This window comes from Streptopelia decaocto (assembly GCF_964273445.1).
Source record: "Streptopelia decaocto genome assembly, chromosome: 1".
NCBI lineage: Eukaryota > Metazoa > Chordata > Aves > Columbiformes > Columbidae > Streptopelia > Streptopelia decaocto.
The window spans coordinates 134,568,797-134,595,859 of NC_138663.1; the positions used below are offsets into that span (position 1 = coordinate 134,568,797).

The following is a 27,063-nucleotide window of genomic DNA, read 5'->3' on the forward strand; positions in this document are numbered from 1 at the left end:
TAAATGGCACAGTCGCAAGTCAATAACGTTCATTTTGCATCCAGTTAAATTCCCAGTAGTTTAATCAGAAAAGTAATCGGGAAATAGCGACAAACCTCTTTATTCATTAAGTGCAAGCAGTCCCTAAAAAGCCAAATCAGTGGGCTGCTGTGGGCTTGGATCAGCATATGCTCTTTCATCAGCAGCATTGGTGTTTACCAGCAGAGAGGATTTTCGTGCCCTGAGTTTGTGTCATGCTCCCTTTGAGTCACTCAAACAATCAAAAGGAAATAAAAGTATTATCAACAATTATTACCTGCATGGCCTAGCCACTGCTCGAGGCTCATATCAAGTCCCTACAGACACTCTCATGGGTGCATTACACATCTAATGAGCTGAGCTGTGTCGTACAGAAATACATTGTCATTGTATTCTCCAGTTTCAAAATCACGTTTTTCTTGACAAAGTTTACAGTCAAGGAAGAATAATTTGTTTTACTTTTCTTATATGTAGATATTTGTATTACTGTAACAAGTATTTGTACTCTGATAAAGCCTTTCACAATGCAAAGGCCTGCAAAATATCTATCGAAATCTGTAACCGTCCTTGATGCCCACAATGCTAATTTCATTGAGGAGCATAAGATGGGGCTGTCAGGTCCCATGAACAAAATCGCTATTTTTTTCCACCCACATTTTGAAATCTCTGAAGCAAAAATTTTCTTGATGCAGCAGCTGTTTTGTAAAAGATCATCACCATCACATGTATCTTTCACTTTGTGAGGAACAAACAGAACATCAGGAATATTCTGCATGACCACAGGCCTGTCTGTAAAGAGCTCACTGGCAGTTTGAGGCATCTGTGAGCCAGTTTATTATGAGTCACTAAGCAAATGTTAATGTTCATTGCGAGTGAAATGTCTCTCAGAATTTTTACACCCATTCAACATCCTCGTCTCTCCACAAGCTGTTTAGCATACCGTATGCTCGACTCCGCAGGCTTGTTCTGGTAGACACAAAGCAAGTTTTACTTAGCGTTCCAGCACAGTAAGTTGAATAAATACACTGAAGTTACAAGAGCCTGAACTCTGCACAAGTAATAAAATACAACTTGATGCTATTCAGGTGCCCCAAGGAACTGTCATAGGGCATCATCATGTGAGAAAGACACACTGTTGTTTTCGCTTGGTTGGTAGAATCAAAACCAAAGGAGCCAAGTCAGTGAGGAAGCGTATATTTCAGAAATTATTTCCAAGCTGCACTGCCATTAGGAGACTAGATTTGCCTCTTAGGTATATTGCTTTTTCATGGGGCTGCATTTTGGCTTAGCCATCCATCCTCTAAATTAAGGGCAAGCCTACTTTGAGAGAGAAGAGCCTATGCAAAAGCTGGGTCAAGGGTCTTTTTTCCCTCCGAAGTACAGCTGAGTATCACTGGTGACATTATATACATACCTTAAGACAACATATTCAAAGATACCCAGTATCCTATTCCATTTTGGACACCAAACAATCCCAATGTACACCATAATACTTCCTGAAGCCCTAGCTGAGATCTATGGAATTGGAATTATTGTTTTTAAAGTTAACTTTGCACTAATTAACATTTGCACAGTTGCAATCCACTGTTTGCACTGATGTGATAAGTTAACTTACAAGCTGCAAAATATGATGCAAATGTACTGTTAAATCTTTGTATAGTCTTCACAGACAAATAGCGCTCACTGTTCTACAAGTTTGTCTAAGAAATTAAATTGAATACAACTAAAACCTCATCTTTGTGATAGGGACGAAAGCACATTTTAGTGGGAAAACACACCTTTCCACTTTGCACAGGTGGAAATAATCAGTTTAGAATGATTTTCTGATGAAAATTCCCACTTAAAAGGTTTCCAGCTTATGGTCACTGCTTTCAAGTTAGTAAACAGAAAGGTATTTGAATAAAACATAATATAGTGCTCTGTAAAGTAAAGCTGCTAATCTGATTAAAAAAATTTCATTTCCAGCTCCTTGACTCCCCATTTCCAGTCAGTAGCCTTGTTGAAGACTATGTGTCCCTAAGTTCCTTGAGATATTTTTGTCAGATATTTATATTAATAGCACTGATGCAAAGAGCCCACTGACACTCCAATAATGGAAAGTACACATGAAATAAAGCAGATTTAAAAACCATCAAGACAATGCATTTTTCTCATTTATTCAAATCTTCTGCAGGAAGTAAACACTGAAAGATTTAAAAAAACTTCACACTGCAGTATGTACAGTTTTGTGACATCACATGAGGAAATTAATTTCTAATTAAAAAAATGAGACCAGTTAGATAAATTACTGAAGACACACCACAATAAAATTGGCTGTGGAAAAATCCCAAATTCTTATGCATGGCAAAGAAAATCAAGATTCCTTTGTTTTACAGGGATGGAATAGTCCTGGTACATTATTTCAATTACGCAAAATGGAGTCCTGAACTTACATGACTGATTATAGTTGTACGAGTACTTCATGTTTTAAAAGCAGTTTTGCATTTTTTTTTTCCAGACCCTTTTGATTTGAAGCACATTCTTTCACAAAGCTAAAATACCACAGCAGAAGTCATGTCCAGAAGTGGAATACTGTTGTGTTTTGAACTGACCTGACTTGTTAAGACATTTTTTGCCAACACACAGATGCACAGGGTCCCCCATGCACTTTACATGCAGCAGGTAATCACAACTTTAAATAAAAGTATTTTTCTATACATTCTTCCAGACTTGCAACTGTATACATACATGCAAAGATTTTAAACCTATGTGATCATATTTACACTTATACATTGAATATACATAACAAAAAAAGGTTAAAAGGTTTTTTTCCTTTGCATTAGAACAATACAAAATATGTATTTTTCATTAAGGAAACCACTATTTACATCACCTTTTAAAAACCGATTTCAACATATTATAGGTGTAACAAGTCAATATATTTACATTATATATAAATATATATAATATATACTTACCAGTTTACTCCTCTGTAAGATGTGGCAGAGAACAAACTGGTAATATCATGTCACTGACGTCAATGAGAGCTGTCATACTTTCACCAACATTTAACAGGGAAAATTTAAACCGTTCATTTATTTCTTTTAAAAACATTTGTAAATTAAAAATTTAAAAACGTTACTAAGAGTAAATGACTAAGAAAAGTGAAAGTTATGGCTGAATTCCCTTTTGATCTTGTAACATCTATAAACTTCTCAAACTGAGCCACCTGGTTACGTGGCATCAATGGAGAAGCCCTCCAGCAAAACACCTTTGATTCTGCGGTCCTATGTTACCCCCCATCATTTCCTCAAACTTTGGCAGAGAAGACACTAGAAATCTGGTTATCTCAGTCCTGCTCACTTTCCTCTGGAAAGAGAAGGCATATCTGTGTGGCAATCACAAGTCAATCCCCAAATCTAGCTAGCTCGGGCGCTACACCACCCCTGCGGGTGAAGCGGCATGAGCCTCAAGCAAGGCACCGGGCACTTGGCAACCCTGCTGCTGCAACTGCTCTAAGTGAGGTTGAAGTTAATCCAGGTGTAATTCTCAAGAGGTTGCAATTACAACTTTGAGCATGGTATAGACACATCCCTAGCTCACTTCTTGGCTGCTGCATGAGGTGGAGGCAGCTATAGCTGGGTGATGTTCTCCCCTCCTCCCTCCCTGCGCTCCTTTGATGGTGAGATCATGCAACAGCACCTATCAATCCTGCACCTCTTGGCCTACACTGCTACTGCTGCCCATATCTGAATGAGGCCTCATTTTCCTTCAGGTCTAAAGGCCCAGCTGAAACTTCAGCCTCCTCAGTTGGCAGAGCTATCTTTGAAGCTTCCACTCCCACAGACTAAGGAAGCATGCTCGGGACAGCCAAAACACATATCCTACTAGCAAACATCTACTGCACCAAGGAGACAGGAGTTGCTGAGAATACCAAGTGTTACTCAACAGATGACCTTGGTTTGTCATTCTTCTGCAGGGACTGGTGGAAATCAAGGATCTTTGAGCTGCTGGGGAAAACCTGGCCAGCCCTACCTGCCCTTCTGCTGGTGCAGCAAACCCAGCTCCTGCACCCTTCTTTTCCGATGGAAAAGTCCCCAAGGAAAACAATGGTGACTCCTTTTTATTCACCCATGCTACAAGATAAAAAAATTATTAAAAAGCCTTTGGTCCTCAGGTTTAAAGGCTGTACCTGCAGACAGGGCAGATGTTGAAGGAAACCTCTCTTCCCTAGGGTGGGGTAACATCAGCAATACTGGAGAATTTCATATAGGAAACTTGTCCTCTTGGCAGCCAACTGATGAACAACCAGTTGGCATGCCCTACCCTCTCTCAACGGCCTTATTCTTGTCTTTGCCTGCTGGTCAAGATTGCAACGGCTACAAGAGGGAAGATTCTTCCATGAATAGCATGTCCTAAACTTAAATTCTTGTGTATTAGAGTTTACTGACGCCTGTGAGAATGGTAATACCCTTTCATCAACATGACCTAAAACGAAAGCTAAATCATTAACTGGTCAAGCTGTTAACATTTTAACTTAAATGTTTTATAAAACTTGAAAAACTAAATGTTCAAAAGTATGTATCATAACAATAGACTACCATAGAATAAATACATAGGTAAGCACACTCCTAGACTCCAATGTTACTTTTTGTGACTCCCCTCCCTACTTTTCATCTCAGCTTTGTTTTGGTGAAGTTTTTCCAACCGGATTATTTCACATCCGTTCAAGCTGCATTTTTCTGAGAAGCCATTCAAGTAAATTATAGTCCTGTATTTACTCCGGGGACCATCTATTATTCTATATTGTATATATTTCCTAGCTATATACATGTTGTTTCAAGAAAAATAATCAATTAAGACTTTAAGAGACATCTAATGGATGGAACAAATACCATCTTTTTAATATTTCTGCTGGGTTGACTCATATAAAAACAATTCAGTTCCACTGTCAATCCAAAATATACTTTATCTTGGTTAATGATTATTCTATGAGACACCTGAATTGTCATTGGGCCACTTACAAATACAATATTAAAGACAAACAAAATTTTATTTTTATATTATACTTCAGACAATGACATTTAAAATGATATTAGATTTGCATGAAGGTTTTAAAATATAAATCTTCTTTGTACAGCCCATTAATATATTACGCTTCACCCAAATAACATAAAAATATATCTTTAAATCGCTCTGTTATTTCTCATATAAACCAGGGGGAATGTTTTATATCGGATACTGCCAAATATTTGTGTTCCCTAAAAGAAGGTATCCCCCACGGGGGCAAAACAGAATAGTGGTGTATTTTCCAGCTGGCAGACAGGAGACGTGCCTCTCAGTAGGGACTGCACTGGAAAGAAGGGAACCTGATCCCAGGCAGGGGACAGAGAACGAGAGGGGGACAACAGCTCACTCTGTCTCAGCAAGCCAGCAGTCAGGGAAAAGGTTCTCTGAAACCAAACCAGAAAGGAAAAGAGCAAAATGCCCCATCACTCATCTGTCCTACGCGAACATGAGATGGACAGAAACAGCAGTTGCGTCATGTCATCGGCTCTCAATGGTGAAAACGGTCAATATTAAAATGTAGCTTTCATTACCTGTGCAAGTCAAATACTTCGCTGTTTGCTGATAGCATAGGGGATTATCAGTGAAATTGGAAGCTACAGAGAACATTTGTTTCACAGGAATAAAAAGTTCAGCAAAACTTGTGGTTGCCAACAGTGCACATAATTTAGAGAAACTGGATTCTGTCCTCCTCTTCCCCCCTGAGACACAAAGGCTGCAAATGGAGTTAACACAGACAGTGCTAACAGGAAAGCAGAGCCACACAGCTCTTCCCCAGGCAGCAATTCTTTAAGGTGTCTCAGCTTTGACCGCAATTTTCAGCTACTCCCATCTCAGGCTGATATTGCCAGATGTTACAAATCACAGCACAGGTGGGGATTGAGGAAAAGGGCAGAGGAGGATTTCTCAGGCCTGTCCCACCATCCATTACAGAACATGACAAAACCACAATTTTATCCTCAGTGCAACCTAAAAAATTATTCTAAAACCAGGTTTTCTGCAGTGAAAGGGTAGTGCATTAAACCATGCATCAGCTGTTCAGAGAGTAATAAATATTGGCAGAATATGGATTCTTTTCCCTGGTTATAGGAAGAGGCCAACACATTTTTCATTAGAATCCTATTCCATCTTTGAGTGGAAGCCTGATGTGCTGCTTTAGCATGGCTAGAACTCTTCTGCAAGGGAAGCAGGATGGTGCTAAACAGACAATTCTCATCCACTTCACAAACTTTCCACCTTTTTCTTCACCAAATATATGTACTAAGTTTTCTTAATCAGACCACTCCAAGAGGCATTTTGGCTTTCCACTTTGAAGCAGGGAAGTGGCAGGAATGCACTGACAAAAGGACTCATGCAGTACATGCATGGCCTATGAAAAATCTGCCTCTTGTATAAAAGCCTAGAAAAAACCCTTAACTGTAACTAGTAACTCTTCACTATGGCTACGGATTCTGAGAAAGGCATCTGTCAAGAGCAGGGCAAGGAAGAAAAATAGATTTTTACACCACTATTCTGGCAGAACCACCAACAAGATTTAAAAATAACAATAAAAATTTTGGAAGCACTAAAAAATACATTTCAGTGCATTTCAATTATTAACACTGACACAGGTTTTCCAATATCATGAGCTTGGACGGACTGCTCCACTTCTTAAAAGTTATTCTTAAAATTTCACAAAACATTAAAAAAAAAAAAAGCATACTGTCTATATGTTCAGACTTCCAAAAAATAAGGATTATTTTACAGGGAGGGAGGGAAACGCAGCATTACCACCACCTCGGCTGTACGCTTACACTTTATGTTATACCAAAAACTTGCAGATCCAAATAAGACTCTGATCAAAGAGTACTCGTAACTTAATCTGATGCATACAGAAATGTCTTGTACAAATTACAACCTTTCTAGTTTCCTTGTGACAATCTATTGTAAAGCAAATTTTATCTACATGTATTTTAAATAACATCACCAGAAAAATAAAAAGTTTATCAAATGAAAACGTTTCAATTAGACCATGCTTTTCTAAAATCATGCTCAATTTATACAGCAGTCAAGTTCATACTCATTTTTATTTTTTCTTTTTCTTTTTTTCTTTTTTTTTTTTTTAAACAAAGATTCAAAACCACTGATTGTAAACTCATTGAGGAGGCTGCAGTTTATTCTGGCTCTTTTTTGATTGTTAGCACTTTTTCCAGAAGTCCATGCACTTGTCCATTCACACCATGTTGATGGGAGGTCTTACTCCCCATATGGCTGTTGTAAGGACTTCTTAAGTTACTGAAAGGAGTTTTAAGCTCTGCATCAGATGTCAACTCCTCTTTGACTGTAATTTGAGTTGATCTATCAGCAAATGAAGGTTCATTCCAGATTTCTTTGTCATGTGCTTCGTGGCTACTGACAGAGTTGCCGCCTTTCTGTAACATGTAGTATAATATTGGATTGGTTTTGGTCAGTCTCGGGGAGTCTTTTTCATAATCATTCTTGTCCATACCTGTGATCACCCATCTGATGGGCCCTTTTTCACTGGGACACATGCCATACTGGTCGGACTCGACTCTAGATATTGTGTTCCCCAACTCCCTGTACTCAGGGAAGGGGGAACTGGCAGGACTTTTTACTGCTACAGGATACTGAAATGTTCTATGATCTACACAACTGTTCTGTTGCACGGGGCTTCCCATTAATGTACCCACCGAAGAAATGCTGAATTCAGGTTTAATAATTGTTGCACTGGTTTTGTTTCCTTTTTTCCTGCCCTCTGTTAGTATGTTATTCCTATGTTGTGACAGATCTCTCTCACAGTTTTCTGAGAGAAGCAGCTGTTTCAACACATTAAAGCCTTTACCATCTCTAGACCAACTCCTGTTTTCGCTTTCATTATTTGAACCATGACTTACAGCATATTTAAATTCAGCATCACTTCTGCTGAATTTCAGTTCTTGCTGGTTAAGTAAAGGCCCATACAGTGCCTCAGTAGGAGAAGCGTGATTGTTTGCAGCAGACACATTGACTTTCATCTTTTTTAATGGACTTTCCAAAGGCTCAGCATGAAGCTTCCTCTTCTTTGGTACCGTGCAAAGATTCTTTGATTCTAGGTGTGTCAGCTCATTGTTTCGGTGACTTCTGTCCAGCTCATCTGCAGGGTAACTGTCTTGACTCTGTCTCAGCAACCTACTTAGCAGGCCGTTTTTGGAAAAAGAGAAATCTTGGGGTGAATGAGGCTCAGATTTTAACTCCTCGGATGCTGGAGAAGCAGCTGTGTTCCTCTGCAGTGAATGAACAAACCCTTCAAATTTGTTACCCTTGCACTCTCTTACTTGTTGTGCATTTGAATTATAAGGAACATTTGATTCTTCAGATGGTTCAGTTTTTATTTTCACCGTCAATATTTGCTCATTCAAAGCCTTATCTGTCTGTTCTTGAGAACTTTCATCTCTTAAAAGCACCCTCTCTTTCTTTTCACTTTTACCTTTATTGGGAGTTCCCAGAAGCAGCTGAAGGACAGTGCGCCTTTCAAGGAGATTTTCTATTTCCGAACCTGGAAGTCCTTGTTCAGCAGGTGCAGGCTGACAACTGAATATTTTGTTATTTTCTTCATGCGTACTCAATTTATTCGCAAGCAGAGGGCTGTTCAATCTATCAATCAAGCCAACGGGTTTATCCGTGTTCCCTGCTAGCAGCTGTTTGGTACCTCTTTGTTCTTCACTTGACATGGAAGTCTGCATGCCGCACTGAGCGAGGTTCTGCAGCAGCTTGCTGGCACTGAATGCCGAAGAGTCCTGGGGGCTACTGTTCCTGCTCAGCTTGGCTCCTTGAATTTCTTTGCTTTTGGAAAGGTCTATCAAATGTTTAGATGCGGGATTCACCAGCCTCTCCGGCTGGATGCTGCAGGCATACGGTGGTGAGCTACGCTTGATGGCTAAAGACTGGTGCGAGAGATTTATAGGAGAGTCTGCTTTTGTAGCAGCCAGCAAAGGTGGAGTGCTTAACGGAGTCATTCGATTTGCACTGGGGCTGTCAGTAACAGGAGTCCTTTTACCAGACTGTACAGTGAATTTAGCCACATCAGCTGCACTGTGTGGTCCCTGAGGGTCATTATTCTTGTCTACCTTTTCTTCACTCTTATGCCCAAGTAACAGCTGAAGTAGCGTTACTTTCTGATGGGGATTCAGCTTAGAAGCTTTCGGAGTGTCTTTTTCTTCCTTGATCTCTGGAGAGGAAACTTTTGGATCCCAGCTATGAAGCAAGGACTGAGTCAGGTTATCCAGCGATGCAGGCGGACCTGCATCTGGTTTATCTGTCCTCTGTTTAAAGGATAGATCTATAGGAAGACAGTTAGAATGGGAGCTTTCGTCATCACTGCTGTCATCTTCTGTAAAACTAGGATTGTTGTCGGAATACTCATCAATGGTCGTTGGCGTGCTGCTGTCTTCAAAAATGCTGGCTCTCTCACTCTGTTCGTGCCCTTTTACATGTTTGGTTGTATTCTGGCTTTTCAGTAGATGCAAGAGCAAACTGTTGCTGGGAGAGGTTTTCAGGTTACTCCTTTCCAAAGTACTTTTGTATCCCACAGTTTTGGGAGGCGAATGCATGACTCCCACTGAACTTTGAAATGGTGCCACATTGCTTTTGCTAGATACTGTTTTGGTTGAGGATCCTGTCTGACCATTGAGATGGCTTGTCATTCCTTTCGCTAAACCAAACTGGCCAATATCTTTCTGAGCGCTTTCTTGTAATCTGGCCATAGCTGCAAGCCTCTCACTTGCTATTTGATTCGCGTTTTGTGCTTTTAAAGCATGTTCCCTGGAGTACTGCTGCAAGTGAGCTTCACTTGAAAGGAGTAAAGCTAGCTGGCTGCACGCTACGCTGGGCTTTGGTGAAGCAGCGGGACTAGATCGTTTCTCGACCATGCTTGCAACAGCTTGTAATCTTGCAGCACACGACAGTGGCTCATTTATCACTTTAGGTCCGCTCTGCGCCGCATGAGGAGATTCTATAAACCTCTCCTTGGGCAGGTTCTTTGTTATATCAGGCAGGCTGTTGTCCAGCTTCTGATCTTTTGCTTTGCTCTTCTTCAGTAGAGTCTTGAGGTGACTGGATGCAACACCATAGCACCTTAAATCTTTCTCCACTTGTAAAGAATCATGGCTAAGGGAATACCCTTGCTCCTTAAGGCTTTGCCTAATCTGCTGTGACAAAGCAACACTCTGCAGCCTGGAGCTGAAGGACTGAAGCAAAGAGGCAAGTAATGTGCTATCCTGTTTGCCTTTAGGCACATTTTCAACCATGCCAGCTAACAAAGCTTCCTTTTTTCCATCTAAATCCACAATGGAATCAGACAACCGCCTTCTCTTTGCTGCATTCCAATCTTCAGAAGACTGCAAGAGTCTTGCTTTTTTGAGGTGCAGCATGCCAGATCCCCGATATGTATTTGTGTTAAGAACTGGACCATTACTTTGACAGCTTGGAAATATATTTCCAGAAATCTTCAAGCTTTGATCCTCCCCACTATGCCCAGTAGACTTTTTGTCAACCGCAGTACCTGAGCCTCCTGCTGCTTGATGCATTAGTAATCCCTCTAGGTAAGTTAGAACAACAGAATCCTGGTGCATCTCAGAGCCAAGCTCTTCTCCATGAGTCATGTTCAATAAAAGTTTCCAAAAGGGCTCTGGTTCTATTCACTTCAAAGACTAGTTTTGCTGTAGCTTAATTGAGATGCAGACTTAAAAAACAACAGGTAGATGCCTATAGTGCTTTCTCACAGACTTTCAGAAACAACACAAAAAGTCATATTCCAAGCAGGCTTCTTCCAGTGTATACTGCCTGATGAGCCAGGTTTCCAAGCATATCAAACTGCTGATATCTAGGATATTTGTCAAGATGTCTAGAAGAAGCATTCAAAACATGGTTCCGCAGTAATAAAGTTCCATTAAATAATTGCCACCTTCTTTCTCCAGGAAGCCAGCTTGTTTTTCATCTTTTTCCATCTCCATCAAGCACAGAAAATTCCTAAGGAAAAAACAAAAAGGCAAAAAACAAAAAGAAAATATTTAGCGTAAGATCTTATTGGATCACTTTTTTTCTTTTTTAAAACACTGTCTTAGACAGAGATTCATGGTATCTAAGCAATAACCACATTCCAGAATAAATTAAAAATCAAGTAACTGGCAAGGTACATAGCAACTAATTTGAAGAACTTTATGAAAACATTTAAGAGAAAATTTTATACAAAAAATTAAGCTTAACTATCATAAGCATAGCTCCTACAAGTGTTCACCTAATTTCTCTTACAGCTCAAAGGAAGGAATAGCAAACATTAAAGGAAAATCTTAATCACTCTCAATTTAGTTTTTAAAAATTACATTGGATTTTATTTCACAGTTGAATCAACCTTTATTTTTATTATGTAAATACACAGGACATGCAGACTATTGCTCCAAAAGAGAATTAATGGGAAAAAGCATGGCTAAAGTCAACATTTAGGTTCATGTTGAATCTGTTTTCAAATAATAGAATAGGTAGCATCAGTAAGTACATTTGTGTTTGGCATGCAGGTGATAATGCTAAAAGTAGAAACCGAGTTGCCACTGCTGCCAGGACTAACTAGTAATGCAGAATCTAGTATGATAGCACGACAGGGAGGAAATCTGTTGTTCTTACAACTCCCAACTACAACGAGTCATTAGAAGAATCATGTGATAGGAATGTCGAAAAAGGTGCTTATGTTCCTGATATAACATAAACCCTGATGTCAAAATCCTCCCTCTTTGCTGGAGGATTTTTACCTTTACATTTTTTCCAAGTTTTAAACTTATAACGGTAAAAAAACAAAACAGCAGCCCAGGTCCTCCTTGAAGTCTTGTTATTTTCAAAGAGTGTAGAATGTCTCCACTCAATACTTTCTTTGATGAGGCAGCATGCTATAAAAAGCTGCTTAAAAAGCACAACAGTAGTGCTTACGCTAGATACATATCTTCACTTTTAGCTCGATTACTGGTCAATGACTGCATGAACAGTTCAGTCACCACAGTTTGATATTGAGATCATTACACCACACATGCCTAATTCTTCACTCATTCTGTTCTAAACTGGCATAAATATTCAATATGAGCAAAGCCAAGTGTCTTTCCACGTATTCAGCACTGCAATTCACTTTCAGATTAAAAGCCCGTTAAACTTGTATTTACAAGTTTAAAAAGGATGTGCATAGATGAAATCCTTGCCTCCTTAAAGTGAATGAATATTTTATTATTGATTTCCAGAGTCTATTTTTTAAATCAAAAACTACAAGCAACTAGAAGTCAGAAAAACAACCGATCTGAAAAAAAGTAAAGAATCAGAAGAACAACTAAATAGCTGTAACATTAACTACCTATACATCCCCCCTGGGCCCATACTCCTAGATGTTAAGTTGTTAAGAGAAACTCTAAAAACTGAGATACCTCAAAAAAACCCCCTCACAACAAAAACCCACCAAAAACCAAACCTTCATTAAAGAGAACGAAATCTGAAAAGTACTTAACACAATAAGGAATGGGACATCAATGATCCTTTTAAAGAGCCTGTTCTGACCTAGTGCTGCAACAGGCATTACAGTGTTATAAAACCTTGTATAACCTACTGTACAATACACAAATGTGATGAAGTCATCTGTCAAAACTGAAATGACATTTTAAAAAAAGCAGTCTCTAAACCTACACCTTATTTTGATGGATAACCAGGTAGTAAATTTCAGAGTCTGAAGGCAATCGCATAACTAAGCACTTGCAGCAAGTTTTGAACTGAGTATTCTTTCCTTTGAGTATTTGAAGTGTGGTCATATGGAAACTGAACCAGCTTTGGAAATGAATGGTTAGCTGGCCACTAAAGCAACCAGTCATCAACCTTTTAAAAACATACAGACTGTATCAAAGAATTACCCTCGACCAATTGAAATGTTAATAGTTTTTCTCTCTATTAAATATTATTCCAGAAATTACCAGAACCAAGGGGCAGGAGGGGAAGAACATAAAGAAATAAGACAGAAGAAAGAGAAGCCACACAGCAAGAGATCTCTTATATCCCCGTAAGGGCTGAAGTAAGCCTATTGCCATTAACCTCTAACTTCAACCTCTAATATCTACAAAACTCTAGAACTAAAAATCATATTCAACTATTGTGACAAAATAAAGTTATAAAGTTGACATTCTTTCTTGACCACGTAACTACTGTGTATGCACCCCTTCTTGTTGCTTCACCTATCTTCTCCCAGACTTCTGTATCATAACAAATAAACAAAACCCTTGTTTTGCAGAGACTATTTTCTGAACGACCGTAAACACTCACCAACCACAGCTCATCAAGCCATGTTTACCAAGAGAGAACCAAAGCAGCAGCAGGACCCACAGCACAACTGCTGTAACCTGCCAAGACACTTCTCAAGCAAAGCACACCATGGGAAATCAGCCCCACAGCCTTTTAAAAAGTGCCTAAGGAGAAACTGTGGGCAGAAAGGGAAGAGAATATTGAAATGTCCGCTGAACAGCGTACGTCCAAAATATTAACTCTGCTTTTGCAGTTGGAGCTTTTCTTTGTTTGCAAACTACAGCTAACACTTAGCCAAAGATTTTTAAAGAATGATAATGAACTTTAACATTCTTTATTTACCATAAAGTATTGTTGTTGCAAAAGATAGAGAAATCTGAGAACACATCTGCTAATAGGTTAAACCACTACAACATCTAAGCCAATGGCTTTTTACTCCTGAGTAGTTATTGATTTTTAAAAAAATTCTTTGAACTAAGGAAGGCATCAACTATAAAACCTAATTGAAGACTCTAAACAAACAACAGCCTCCTTGTTAACCCAACAGATATTCAGCTGCTGCCATTAAGAAATCAAGAACAGTTCACAATTTAAACTATCAAAATGACATCCATAAGACATTTTTCCAATATCCCAGACTAGTATTTCTGGTTAAATCCCTTAGCTAAATGGAACAGAAAGCTACAGCAAATTAACACCACTACACTAGTATTATTTGAGTAGGAGGGCTACACAATCTAATGGAAATAACTCATAAAACTTGATATTATCAAGATGTCTTTTTCTGTAGTCTTAAGATCTTATGAAAAAGTGATACAGAAACCATTAAGGTATTTGTTTAGGAAACCATCAATAGCTAGAAGATCACCCACATGAGCACTTATTAAAAGAGAGATTATCCAAACTCATGAATAGAATCAGAATCATTCATAGAGGTTGAGATGTGTGCATATGTATACACAGATAAAACATTTTTATCAACTGCATTTCAGAGTTCTTTAACGACTAGTAAATTCCTGAAGTAATTTTATGTTCCATTTTTAAGTTGAGTCAAAACATGAATTTGTAGAGCTGAAATCAAACTGCTCTGTGAAATTAAAATCTTTAGTTATTTAATAAATTCAGTGTTCTAGTGGTTAGAAACTACTGGAAGAGCCAGAAAAAGTCCCACTAGGCTCACTGACTTCCCATTCTCATATTCCCAAATATAAAAGCTACAGCCCACCACATCAACGAAAGACTCAGACAGTCATTTTAATTATCGCAGATTTGAGGAATGCAGTACAGTGATTACAGCGGCAGCTTGGGATCCAGGGGTCTAATTACTCGCTGTGCTGCAGACAGGCAGTCTGACTTCTGGCTTTACTTTCACATACCCTGTTTTCCCAGATGGAGTAATAATAGACGCAAACTTCAGACAGATAATTGAGGATAAATACATTAAATGCTGTGTGTTGCTCAACAGCTCTAGGAATAGCACTAGGCATCTAAAACACAGAATTTTAAATGATTGCCCATCCTTACAACTGCCTGATGTGAAATGCTGCAGAGCACAAAGAAACTAAGGTCTCCAGAAAAATTCCTAGATGCACTGGAAATTGCAGAGGAATCTTGCAGTGAACAGAAGATGAGTGTGGAAAATGAGACTAGCTGTATCAGAATTATTTTGTTGTTTAGCTCAATTTGTTCTTTGATTTTAGCAGCCAGGCAGGATGTATTCAGAGTGGTGGTACAAGCACTTCAGTTGACTCTTTTTGCTAAGGTTGTAAGCACTGAAACAGGCCTCATTCAACAACTCACAGTACAAAATCCACAGAGCTGTAGAAATGTGCAGGTACTTACACAGCACTTAACCATGTGCTTTAAGAGAATCAAGTATTTAAGTGCCCTGCTCAACCCTTGCTTTATGTCAGAAATCTATTGAGATTAATGGAGCAGCTGAGACCTCTTCATAGTTTTGAATCGGGCCTTCAAGAAATTTTGACAACTCCCTTTGCAAGTGTAACTTAGAAAAAGAAAAAAAAAAAGAAGAAAAACAAACAAACAAACAAAAACCAAAAGAGATCAGATTGTGGAGTAAAATTCAGCAATAACCAGGTGAATTCCTCAATGGTTGCATTCAAAATAACTTGAGAATCAACAAGCTTTTTTTACAATAAATTTATAAAAAAAAAAAAATTAAAACCGAGCTCTGCTCTTACAATCATAAGATATCACTTTGAGAAAGTAAAAAATAGGCTTCTTCCCAGGAGCTTGGCATGTTATTCACTCCTTCGTTCAGCTTACCGACTGACTCCACAAGACATTTTAAACATGGAAAGGATAGCCTGTCACTTTTGAGTGGCTCGGTCAGAGAGGGCACACGGGGAATCATGTTGCAGCAGGAGCAGGAGCCCCCACAGCTGCCAGGAAATCAGGAGGGGACCCTGCCAGGGAGCCGGCATCCCCCATCCCAGGCAGGGGTGATCCCACCGGGCTGGCGCGGTCCCCCCGACTCGGGCAGCACATGGCAGCATCGCTCACCCGATAAAATACCCGCTTCGGATAGCGGCGGGGTTTGCAACAGCCATGGGCTTCATGGCTAAATCCTGTGCTAGCACACGGAATTCCCTGTTGTTTCGTCAAGCGAAACACAGTCCTGGCCTCACTTCCTGGAGCAAAGTTTTAGACAACAGAAAGGGACTTTGTTGTGTTATTGTTACGGGCAGTAAGAGGACAGGTGGAAGGGAACAAACTCAAACCAGCCCAATCAAACCGTCTGATGATCTTCACAGCTTAAACGGTAGGATTTTGGCAAACACTGCAGAAAAGCAATTCCATAACAATGCGATACCTCAAAGAAATGCAAAATCTACTATTTTGTAAAAGCACAGAAACCCTGAGTAACTGAGAAGTCCAAAGTCACATAAAATTGATGTGAACACAGAAGAACCAGCAGCACAGCAGAATAAATGGTTTTTCCTGTGTAAGATTTGAAAGACCACTGGACTGAAATGGTAGTGAACTAACAGCTGACCTGGGGAAAAAAACCCAACACCACCACAACAAAACCCAACAATACAAAACAAGCAAACCCAGGAAACCACAACACACAAAAAAAAACACTAAATCAAACTGTACTGGCTGTAGAGACTACTTAGACTTACTTGGGCTCTTAAGAGATTGCTAAAATATAAATGCTAATTACTGTCGTTTCCAACTGCGGCCCCAGAGGCACATAAGGAAGGGGAAGCTGTTCCTACATGTTCCCTCTGGGGTGTGGAAAGGGGGATTCAGACACCCCATCCCAACGTCCCTCTGCTCCTTAGATTTCGCACGGGATTCTCTGCAGTCCAGGAACCTGTGACTCACCCAGACCATGCAACACTGCCTCACAGCAACGAGGAGCTTTGGGATGATACATAATATATATCAAGGGGGAATATAATATTTCCACTGTCTGCTTAAATGAGGTGTGGAAATGTCAGAGAGATTTTCATATTTATCCAGAGGGCCTCTCGGGGAGGTGGCAAGGCCAAGGCAGGCCTCACACAGCTGCACCCATGCCAGGAGAGCTGTAGGAGTCAGAATGCCTCAAACTCAGTGGCAAAACACTTTTCACGTGAAAAAAAACCCAAAAGCCTGAGTGATGCTGACTATACGGCAGCTTTTACCCAATCTTGGGGAAGCACGTTGCAAAGCTCTAATGCCTGGGTCTCCCCCAAGAGGGGAGATGACGAGCGTGAACGACAGCAACTCGAAAACGAGTTGCTTGGAGAAAAAGGAACATCAGGAGAGAGCTACAATGGCTCAGGTGCCACAGTGAAGCCCAATGGGAAGGGACCTTGGCAAAGGTTGTCCTGCCCCAGGAAGCTGGGCATTTCAACACAGCACTGGTCTGCCACGACTTTGTCCAATGCTGGCACTCGACCCGTGCCAGCCACTTCTTCCAGAAGGCAGCACGCAGCTCGCACAAGACTGACACGGCTGCTTCAGTTACATGCGATTTATGTTTTTGAAGCTTACTTCAGAAACCTGCCAGTAACGCAGGGAAAAACTTAAAAACAAAGATAATAAAGAAAAAAATGCCACCCAAACAGCAACAACAAAAGTCCCTCACCCAACAACATCCCAAAAAACAAGCAAATCCCCAAAACAGCTGAAGTAAGTATTTGTGGAGGGGGAGACGGGGTACAGACACAAGTGCCATAAAAGCTGAGTTTGTGAAAGCCTTAGCGGCAGCTCTTAAGGTTTACAAGCACAACCCTCAAGCACTGCACACAACATAATTCAAATCTGGTCCATGTGTCAAAACCTCCTGCTGAGAAATTCTGAGATTAATCACATATGTGTCCACTTTTAATGCTTTTGCCACTCTTCAAACAATAACTAATGTCAGCCTACCTTAAATTAGTATTTCTTAGTCTAACAAGAATTGAGCATCACAGAAATAACTTTTAGATGTGGAAAACCCCATCCTATTCATATAACTGAAGATTTACATCTGTAACTGAGCGGTTCACAGAAATTTCAGTCAATTCCTTAGCACAGATCCACGTGCATACGTTGTTCTTACAGACAGTGCTCAAGGAACATTGCTATTTTGTTCTGTAACAGTACTGTAAAGGGCATCTTCCAGTTTATTTCTTGATGAGGATCTGCTAACACTCCGACATGAAGTTATAAACACACTCTCTGCCAACTCTTTGCCAGTTGTAGTATAAAGAGGAACAGACGTTCAGCCTACAAATGTCACCTGTGAAGGAACTGAGTATTTGACATCTAAAGCTGCCCCACAAGTCACTGCTCAGTGATCTTCTGCTACTGAAGATAAAAAGAGAAGAAACTAAATAATAAGGCAGAAAAGTTATACCCCACCCACAATAAGGACAGAAATCCAGAAAAGGCGTATATCATAAACCACAACAAACGTGGGGTAGTGTGTTGATCAAAGCTCAGATGTACGGTGAGCAGAAAAGGCTTGTAGTTAATTTAGTCTTCTTATTAAAGAGATGAAGAGCAAACAGGCACAAAAATATATACCAAGACCTGTTTTCAGGATAGACAAATGCATCATATACTGCTAGGTACAACAGAATGGACAGAGGATGCTTCTTTCCAATCTTTGTAAACCACTTGCCTATAAATAAGCAATTAAAAGGAAACCAACAACCAGATTGCCTTTCCCTCCAACACCTACAAAAATAAATCACTGATTATGCATTTAACTATGTCAGCTCCACAAGAATGAAATTTGATTAATATACAGTGAAGAAATCGATGTCCTCTTCTGGACAATCATGCTTTTGAGTTATGATCGATGCATGCAGATAATGCATTTCCATACAACTCTGACCTTCTGCTTGTCGGAGGGATCTGAAGATATAGGCATTTATTCACAACACTACAATAAAATTGTGTATTTCTTGGATTCGTTGGAATAACTGTACATCTTAGGTGATTTGTCATATGTCACTTTGCTATTTTAACCAAGAATTTGTTTCACAGAGGCCAAACTGCAACAAAGCACTAAAACGTAATGCACAGTTTTTACTGGCAGTAGTAGTTGTGTTCCACTTGGGACAAAGCATCTCATGGTTAGGTATGGACAAGAGCCACTTCCTAGACTTGTCAACAGAACAGGTTTCAGCTAACTGAACACAAATACACTGTAATTCCATAGCAAGGTGATGTGTAGGATCACAGTCAGAGTGTTCAATTACATGTAAAACCCCATAAATCCACATTAAAGACCCAGATGATTTTTTTTTTTTTTTTTAATTAGTGGAAGGACAATACAGTTCCTATTGTAATGGGAGATTTCAGCTCATTGTAGATGAAGTTTCTAAAGGCTACAGACACAGAAAGGGCTCATATAATTTCAGTTAAGTGGAAAAGGAAAAAAAAAATCTGCCTTAGCAAGAAGGTTTCTACTAGTTCAGTTACACTAAAAGATATTTATTTCTCTCCAAAGCAGCAATAAAACCAAGCAGAATTAAAAGACAGAACGTAAGAACCAACTTTAGTGAAACCTAGGGAGGAGAGGCTAACAACATCCTGCAAAGAATATTACAAGAAGTTGTCCTCTTACCACTCTGCTAGAATTAATCTGAAAACATTTGTAATGTAAATCCCTAAGTAAAATAACTAGAAGTGTTTTTCAGTCATTTAGATGTATATAGAGACAATGTTAGTTAACAATACCCCCAAATGCTAGGAATTGGGCTGCAACTCAACCTTAGTCATGAGTCAAATCAGAATAATTAAAATACTGACTTCGCTCAAAACTGATTAGAACTGTATTCACTGCCACAAAGCCATGAACAGTGGATTGCTGGCAAGGGGAAGTGTTTAACTATCCCTCAATATAAGGGCATACACTTTGAAGTAATTTCTGAAGTTTTATGTTGATAAAAATGACGAGCACTTTAAGAAGAAAGATAATATACTGTCACAAAGTTGTAGAAAAGAGCTCTTACTAATACGTTTTATATTTTGTCTTTCATGAGTGTTGCATGAAGGAAATAATTGCAGAATAGCAAGAAAAAACTATTTATTGCTACTGCTTATTCCACTAATGTCAATAAAGCTGAAACAGTTTCTCATACCCATTTTAAAACTGTATAAAACAAACCAATACAGATGTATGACTGATTTCCAAAGAAAGCGTGTGATTTTCTACATCTAACAACATTACCTCCAACATAAAAGACCTATTAAAAATAAATCTATTACTCCATACTTGCACATAAGTATTAGCTAATTTGGGGAACATCTTTCATAGTGCCTGTCAAACCAACTACCTCACTAAGCCTTTATAAAGCCATATGCCCAAAGTGTCAGTTACACCAAACAGCCTGACTGCCATGTTAGCATATGGCTAAAATTAAGCCTGAGCTCAAGAGCCCTGCTGAATGCAAATAGAGCCCGTGCAGAGCCCAGTTGCCTGCTAGCAAGCTCCATCTCCACCTCGAGAAAAATGGCCACCTCAGTCACCATGAGGGACAACACTAGTAATAGACAAAATAAACCAGTTCAGAAGCTGCAAATTTAATGTATATAACAAGAATTTTTGGCTGATAAGTGCAAAGCTGCTGCAAAAATGTGCAGCCTTGTCTTGGTCTACAAATCTGGAGCTGCTTGCTCTTGCCACTTTCCTTGCATTGACACAAGCATCCCTGTAGAAAGCTTCTACAAGGCAAGTCGGACTAAGGACCTCATCGTCGTCAAAAGAAACCCCAAAAGCACTGCTGACTGGTTGTTTCACAGTTCTCCATGTGGGAACGTTGATGTGAGGAAGAACAGAGCAGGGCTTCCTCCCTTCTGGTGCTGAACCGGGCTTAGGCCAAATAAAAAGAGAGAAAAGCATTGCCACCATTGAGATTTTCCAAGAGGAAACCCAAGATCCAGGCAGAACGTCTCTGCTGAATTCAGAAGAGTTCATGGGTGACATAAAGGTGCCTTTTTAAGAAGTATCTCCTAAACAGAATTTAAAAACAACAACAAAAAAAGTTCAATATATTCTTTTCATGTCCTCTGAAATCTGAAGAGACAAGTGAAAAGAAAATAATTTATTCAAATATTTTAATTTTTATATTTTACTGAGGCATCCTGTGAAGCTGGAGCATATATCCTATTAAACTGAACTTAGTTTGTCCACCCTTAAAATAGATTTGACATACAAACACAAACACAAGGTCAAGGTCACAGATCAGCAAGAAAGATTACAAAGAGGACTGATGTAAGAGCTGGCATTTGATCAAAGCTCCTGGATATTTTTTTTTAGTAGACTTACCAGAAATACCACTACATCTTCTTCACATTGGTACATTATATGTTTTAAGTATTCCCTGCCTTTAGGAGCAGCTGCCCTGTGCTTATGTATTTTAACAGTAGATGTTAGGCAGTGCATCAATTAAAGTAAAGGTGAACTCTTATGTTCAATGAAAAGCAAGTGGAAGATACTGCTTTTTGCCATTCTTTTCACTGTATTCGGTTCTGTGCTGATACACATTAAATCACAAAGCCAACAGGAGAACCCACTCACAAATACAGGACATGACAGCAAGACCACTGCTAGAAAATCAGGACCTCAGTTTATAATTTCATGCAGCCCCAGTTACTTATCTTAATATAGTAATTGTATATTTGGATGTGTGTTTTCAAGCACAACACTCGCTCACCTATCCTAATGATCTGTGTGCACAGCGTGTATTTCTCAATTTAAAAAAAAATACTCTTAACACAAAGTCTGTGCAAAACACAATCAAACTAACCTCTTTTGTAATCAGGACAACATTTACCTCCTAGAAAGCTTCTTTAATGCTGAATGCTGAGTCAGTGAGCAGATTAAACACAGCAGCAACAGTTGAAAGTCTCATTAAAACTCAGCTGCTGAAAATAGTTAGCAATGAAAGTCATTTACTGATCTATCCATCCATCCACCCACCCACGGAAACATTCTCAAAGCTTTAACATGCTCAAGGGACATTTAGCTTACAGGTCACGTCCACCAGACGTACCTTCTGACACTTAAACATGAGGAAGAAAAGGTGTCTTGGGTGACATAATATTGTGTGCCATTCAAAGGTGTGCCCCTGCCACGAAGTTTGGATGCTCCTTAATAATAAGTGGTAATTTAAAGAACATTGTGGCTTGTGCTCTTAGTTCTGAACCCCTACTTTCAACACCAGCACAGCTCCAATGTTAGTCTAGACATGACTGGGAGCAGTTTATATTTAGGCACAGAGCTATGTCTATAAATAGGAGCATTCGTGTTGGGATAAAGCTTTTATTGGAATCCATTTGGGGTGACCTGCATAACCCACTTGTATGTGGGCATCTCAAACATTGCCAGCAAAACTTTCATGCTACCACACACCCTCCTGCACCTTGTTTTGGCTGTGTTTCAGTGTTTGTTTACTGATTTTACTCTGTTTGATTTTTGTATAGGTATTACTTTTGCAGCACTCTACCTGCGTGACTGGGTTGGCTCAGTTACTAATGAAGAGGCTTTAAATGAAAAAGACAAAAAAAAACCCAAAACCCTCCAGTTTAAAAAGATGTCTCCTGTTCAAAAACATCCTTCACGGGAATTAGATTGTCACCTTTTTAAGCTATAGTATTGCCTGAGCTCCTAGAGTCAGATACAAATCACTCCTGAAGGTTGGGATGCCCAACAGTATAGGTGGTTTTAGCCCTGATAGTGATTCATCAGATCTTAAAACAGTCACTGGTTTAAGATCACATTGAGTTAAGTTGTAGACCTTGGGGCAATACAATTCTGCTCTTCCTTCATTCCTCCTTTTCTAAACCCTTTCAGCAAAATGGGAGAAAAGCAGAGGTTTGTGAGGTTTTATTCAAGTGGAATTTCTATCTTTCCTACCTTGTAAAAGGCTAAGAAAGCTTTTCACTGCGCTGAAGTGTTAGGGAGGGAAAAAAACCCCCACAACAACACAACAAAAAACAACAACAAAAAACACAACAACAACAAAACCACAAAAAAAAAACAAAACACCAACATAAAAGGAAAAAAAAAATAATCAGGCAATGATTATGATTCAAGATTTAAAAAACCACAGAGGTTCATTCAACAAATCAGCAACTTACTCTGCGAAAAGGTGTATAAAAGACGTTTCACAATCAAAAACATTCTAGGAAACACATTAGTTTATTAGCCGTATAGTTCCCCAACACTTTAAACTCTAAGGAAAGTATATTTACGATCACATAGATTATTTAAGTTCACTGACTAATGCATGGAAACTTTAAAAATGTGAAAAAGCTTTTACTTTAATTGAGCTATATTAGAGTGAAAAACTGTAGATTCAGTATCATGTTAGGTCTTCTGTCATGCTTACATTATTAAAACAACAACCACCACCCACCATAACCTTCTAACTTTCTTTAATCATCGTAACTAAACCTTTAATAAAACAAATCAGTAGTAGGGTTTTTTTTGTTATTGTTTTTTGTTTTGGTTTGTTTGTTTTGTTTTTTCCATTAAATACAGGTTCATATTCTTTACACACATAACCTGCAGGAACAGTGAAGGTTCTCCTACTTCTGAATTTCAGCTCAAAACACCTGCTTTCCAGGTTGCAGGAATGCAGCAAGGTGCTGTCAGTGGGGGTTTTCGTCTCTCTCCTACTGTGACACCATGGAGAAAATGTCTGAAACCCAATCCTATTCCATTCTTTTTTGGGGGAGCTCCAACAGGCAGAGCCAAATCTTTCCGCACAGAGAGCCTAACGCAAACCATTTCAAGTGTGCTGTCTTTTAAGAGGGGGTAATGACTGCAATAAATGGTTAGAAATATAGCAACAAAAATGAATGTGACAGCCAGCACAAAGAAAAGAGCACTTCTGATCAATTCTGTAGTCAAGTAGTCCACAACAATGGATTATCTTGAAGCACTGGATGGCTGCCAATGCGCAGGTCTGGAAAGATACTAAAGTATATACTTAAAAAAAAATAATAATAACCTGTGTTATGTTTACATGTGTGAAATGTCAAATCAAGAAGTGTTTAAAAATGTTAAACTATCATTTTGATAAATAGTTTAATAGGAATCCTTTGTTTTTTCTTTTTACTTATTTTTACCAACATAAATAGATCCAGAGATTTTAACAGGGCAACAAAATAATGGCAAGATTATGCACACACACAGACTTGTGCATGAGAGAGGCATCTAACCGATGCAACACAGATCAAGGTTGCAGAATTATGCACATGATAAATGGACATCTACCATACTGAAAACTAGTAATACACCACCAGTTTAAGCGTCATGACTATTAAAAGCAAATTGGTTCACAGTCAAAATGTGAATATTCTCCCTTATATAATTAGCTGTAATTCAGGACGCAGTGTAGGATTCCCTTCTCCAAAGAAGATGCGCAAGATCAGTTATTCCAGCTTTCCCATTCCTCAAGTTATTCAACAGGCACCAACCACAGCAGGTGATCTGTTTCCCCACATGCTGGAAGTCTGATACCAATTCATCATTAACAAAATTGGCTGGTGGTAACAATGAAAAGCAGTGGGAGGTAGGTGGTGAATTTCCCTCTGTAAATATTGCCTTAGCTTTGCGGATAAAAGTAACTCCACAGAAATATTTCAAAGTTGTAATTACAGTTTTAATCCGTTTACTTAATGTCTACTGACAAAGTATGGAGAGAGGGGCAAATTGTCATAAAACAAAAGACCTAAAGCTCATGAATCTAGCAAATAAACATGTGAACCTCCACCAAAGTTGCTTAAATTACGAATCATGTAAAGTCATTAGTTAATAGTTATTACCCATAACCACAACTCTATCGATTCAGCTGATCAAGCTAGGTACTATTTCCAGCTTAAGCTACCACAGTAGAGATCCAAGCATGGCTGACAGGTCATAACCCGTGTCCTTTGTGTATATAAAGTCATCTTTCCTTGATGTATCTGGAGGAGTAATTTCCCAGCTCAATATACCATCAATAAGCAACTCCAGCATTTTCTGAATCAATATATAGTAAGGCACTGTCAATGACCTGCAGATAAGTTTCACCGACTGCCTGTATTCTTACTAAACTTTTTTGTTTCTTCTCTTTCTTACAATCTTTATAAGAATCCTGTTGTAAAGCTAAAGAAGGTTTTCATTCAACCCCTGTCACTAAATTTCATCAGTGAACTGTACCAAAAGAACTTTACTGAACACTACATTAGTGTGGTTTCACTCAAGAGCAGTTCAGGCTCATACGTACCTGCACAATCTTACAGAACCACGAGATGAAATTACCAAATTAATACAGAAGTGAATCATACTGGACAAGGAGGTAAAAGCCAAACGGGGCAACAAAGGAAAACCAGCGGAGAAAAACAAACACACACTCACACACACCAAACCAAACCAAACCCCACACACCACAAAACCAAAACCCACTCTTCTCAAGGAGACTTTCTGCTCTGGACGCACACTATTTAAAATCCATTTGTTGAGAAACGGACAGAAGTTCTGGTGGGCAGGTGATCACGTCTCCAGTTTCCCAGGAAACTTTTAGCAGATTGTTAGCTTGGCACCCTACTTAGCAGTTTCAGGAGAAAGGGATCAAAGACTATCTGGGGATATGAAATAAAACACCCTCAATTCTCACAGTTCCTAAGAGGGTTAAGGACCAAAGCTGGTGTGAATTAGTTACTGCTCCACACCTGGGGTGATGAAAAAATAACAGGTTAATAACCTTCCTAAATTCAGGGGCAGAAACTCATACCTTTCAAGTGTCAGTGCTGGATCTTTGTGAATCTGCTTTTCACTCCACCCTGTCAAAAATAAATACGTTATCATCAGGATGTAGAAACTTACAGTGGAAAACAACTTCATTGCTACTGTAACAGGAAAGTAATTCTGTTAATTCAGTATTAGCTCATGAAAGGGAGTCTGTCTGTCTTCTTAACAAGGTACCAACACACTAAAATAGTTTTCCCTGAAGTTACCCATTTTGTCAAAAAAAGCTGTCAACAGATTACCTTTATTCTGATACTCCCACTATCCATTTACCCATAATGACTTAAAAACAAAAAACAAACAACAAAAAAAACCCCACACATTTTAAAAAAACACACACACAAAACAAACCACCACCACACACCCTTGTCACTACATTCTTCTTTTCTAAAACCTTACTCATCTTCTCTATTATCCTTAAGTTACTCTCGTTTAGTCTTTTCTCAGCTCCCTACATCTACAACCCTCACTTCTGTAACATTACCTGCCACCCTTCCACAATACACAAAATCCAGCTGTTATTGTAATCCTTCCCCTCGAGGTACTCTGACCATGTTAACTCTCTACTTCAATTTTTCAACGGTTTTTCTCTTGCTCTAGATTAAATTTAAAATTTCCCCATCCAAGTTCTACAGACACTAATAACTCTTCCATTTCTAACCGCATAGCCACTTATTGTGTCCTTCTTCCTTACTCTTTTGTTTCCACAAACACTCAATTTTACTGTAATCCTCCGGCACCTCTCACACAGGAAATTCCATTATGCTTCTGCACTGCTCCCCAGGCAGAGATCATCTGCACTCTGGAGGCTATTTCTTCCTCTCTTCGAGCAGTAAATCACCACAGCAAAAATTAATCCAAATCCACCAAAATACCTCCTGCAAAACCACAAGCCAAAACACAAATGATGGATGTTGCTTGCCCTTCCTCAACATACTGTTTGTTCTCTTTCCTTCATCATAGTCTATATGAAGTTTAAAACAAATACCTATCCACCTCTGAGTGACATACATAATACGAGTTCTGACGGACAATTAAATGAAGCCCTAGAGCAACACTGGCCTCTAGAATAAGTATGTTTTCCCTTCCTCTTAGAGAAGAAAAAGTTACATTTATTGCGTGGTTGTACCGCAAAAAAACATGTTGCTGTAATAATATAGTTTTAACCTGACACCCTTATTTTACTACATAAGATTGGAAGGGAAGCAAAGAGTGATACACACTGAAAGATCAACACAAAGATTAATGATGTGGAGAAAAGGGTACAGTAGGGCTAAAAACAGAATGTAAAAGGGCTGAAATACAGCAAAGGGATCCTCCTTTCTTGATCTGCTGCTACTGAAAAAAAAAAAAAAAAAAAAAAAAAAAAATCTACTGAAAGCTCTTTCTCTTCCCTGGCTGGTACAATGACGATATCCATACCCTGTTGCGATCTGTTTCCAATTCAGATGGCA

General features: G+C 39.1%; 1 protein-coding gene across 4 annotated transcripts in view; it reads right to left on the reverse strand.

Moving 5' to 3' along the window:
• Window positions 1-2,153: 2,153 nt before the first annotated feature.
• Window positions 2,154-27,063, reverse strand: part of NRIP1 (nuclear receptor interacting protein 1) — a 79,955-nt gene continuing 55,045 nt past the window's right edge. For 2 of the 4 annotated variants that reach the window (XM_082047855.1, XM_082047856.1), the window contains exons 3-4: window positions 25,596-25,644; window positions 2,154-11,070 (exon numbers count right to left, since the gene is read on the reverse strand). In XM_082047855.1, coding sequence (XP_081903981.1) covers window positions 7,218-10,703 — 3,486 coding nt within the window. In that variant the 5' untranslated portion in view covers window positions 10,704-11,070; window positions 25,596-25,644 and the 3' untranslated portion in view covers window positions 2,154-7,217. The remainder of the gene's footprint in view (window positions 11,071-25,595; window positions 25,645-27,063) is intronic. The other 2 variants (XM_082047857.1, XM_082047858.1) reach the window with 1 other exon arrangement.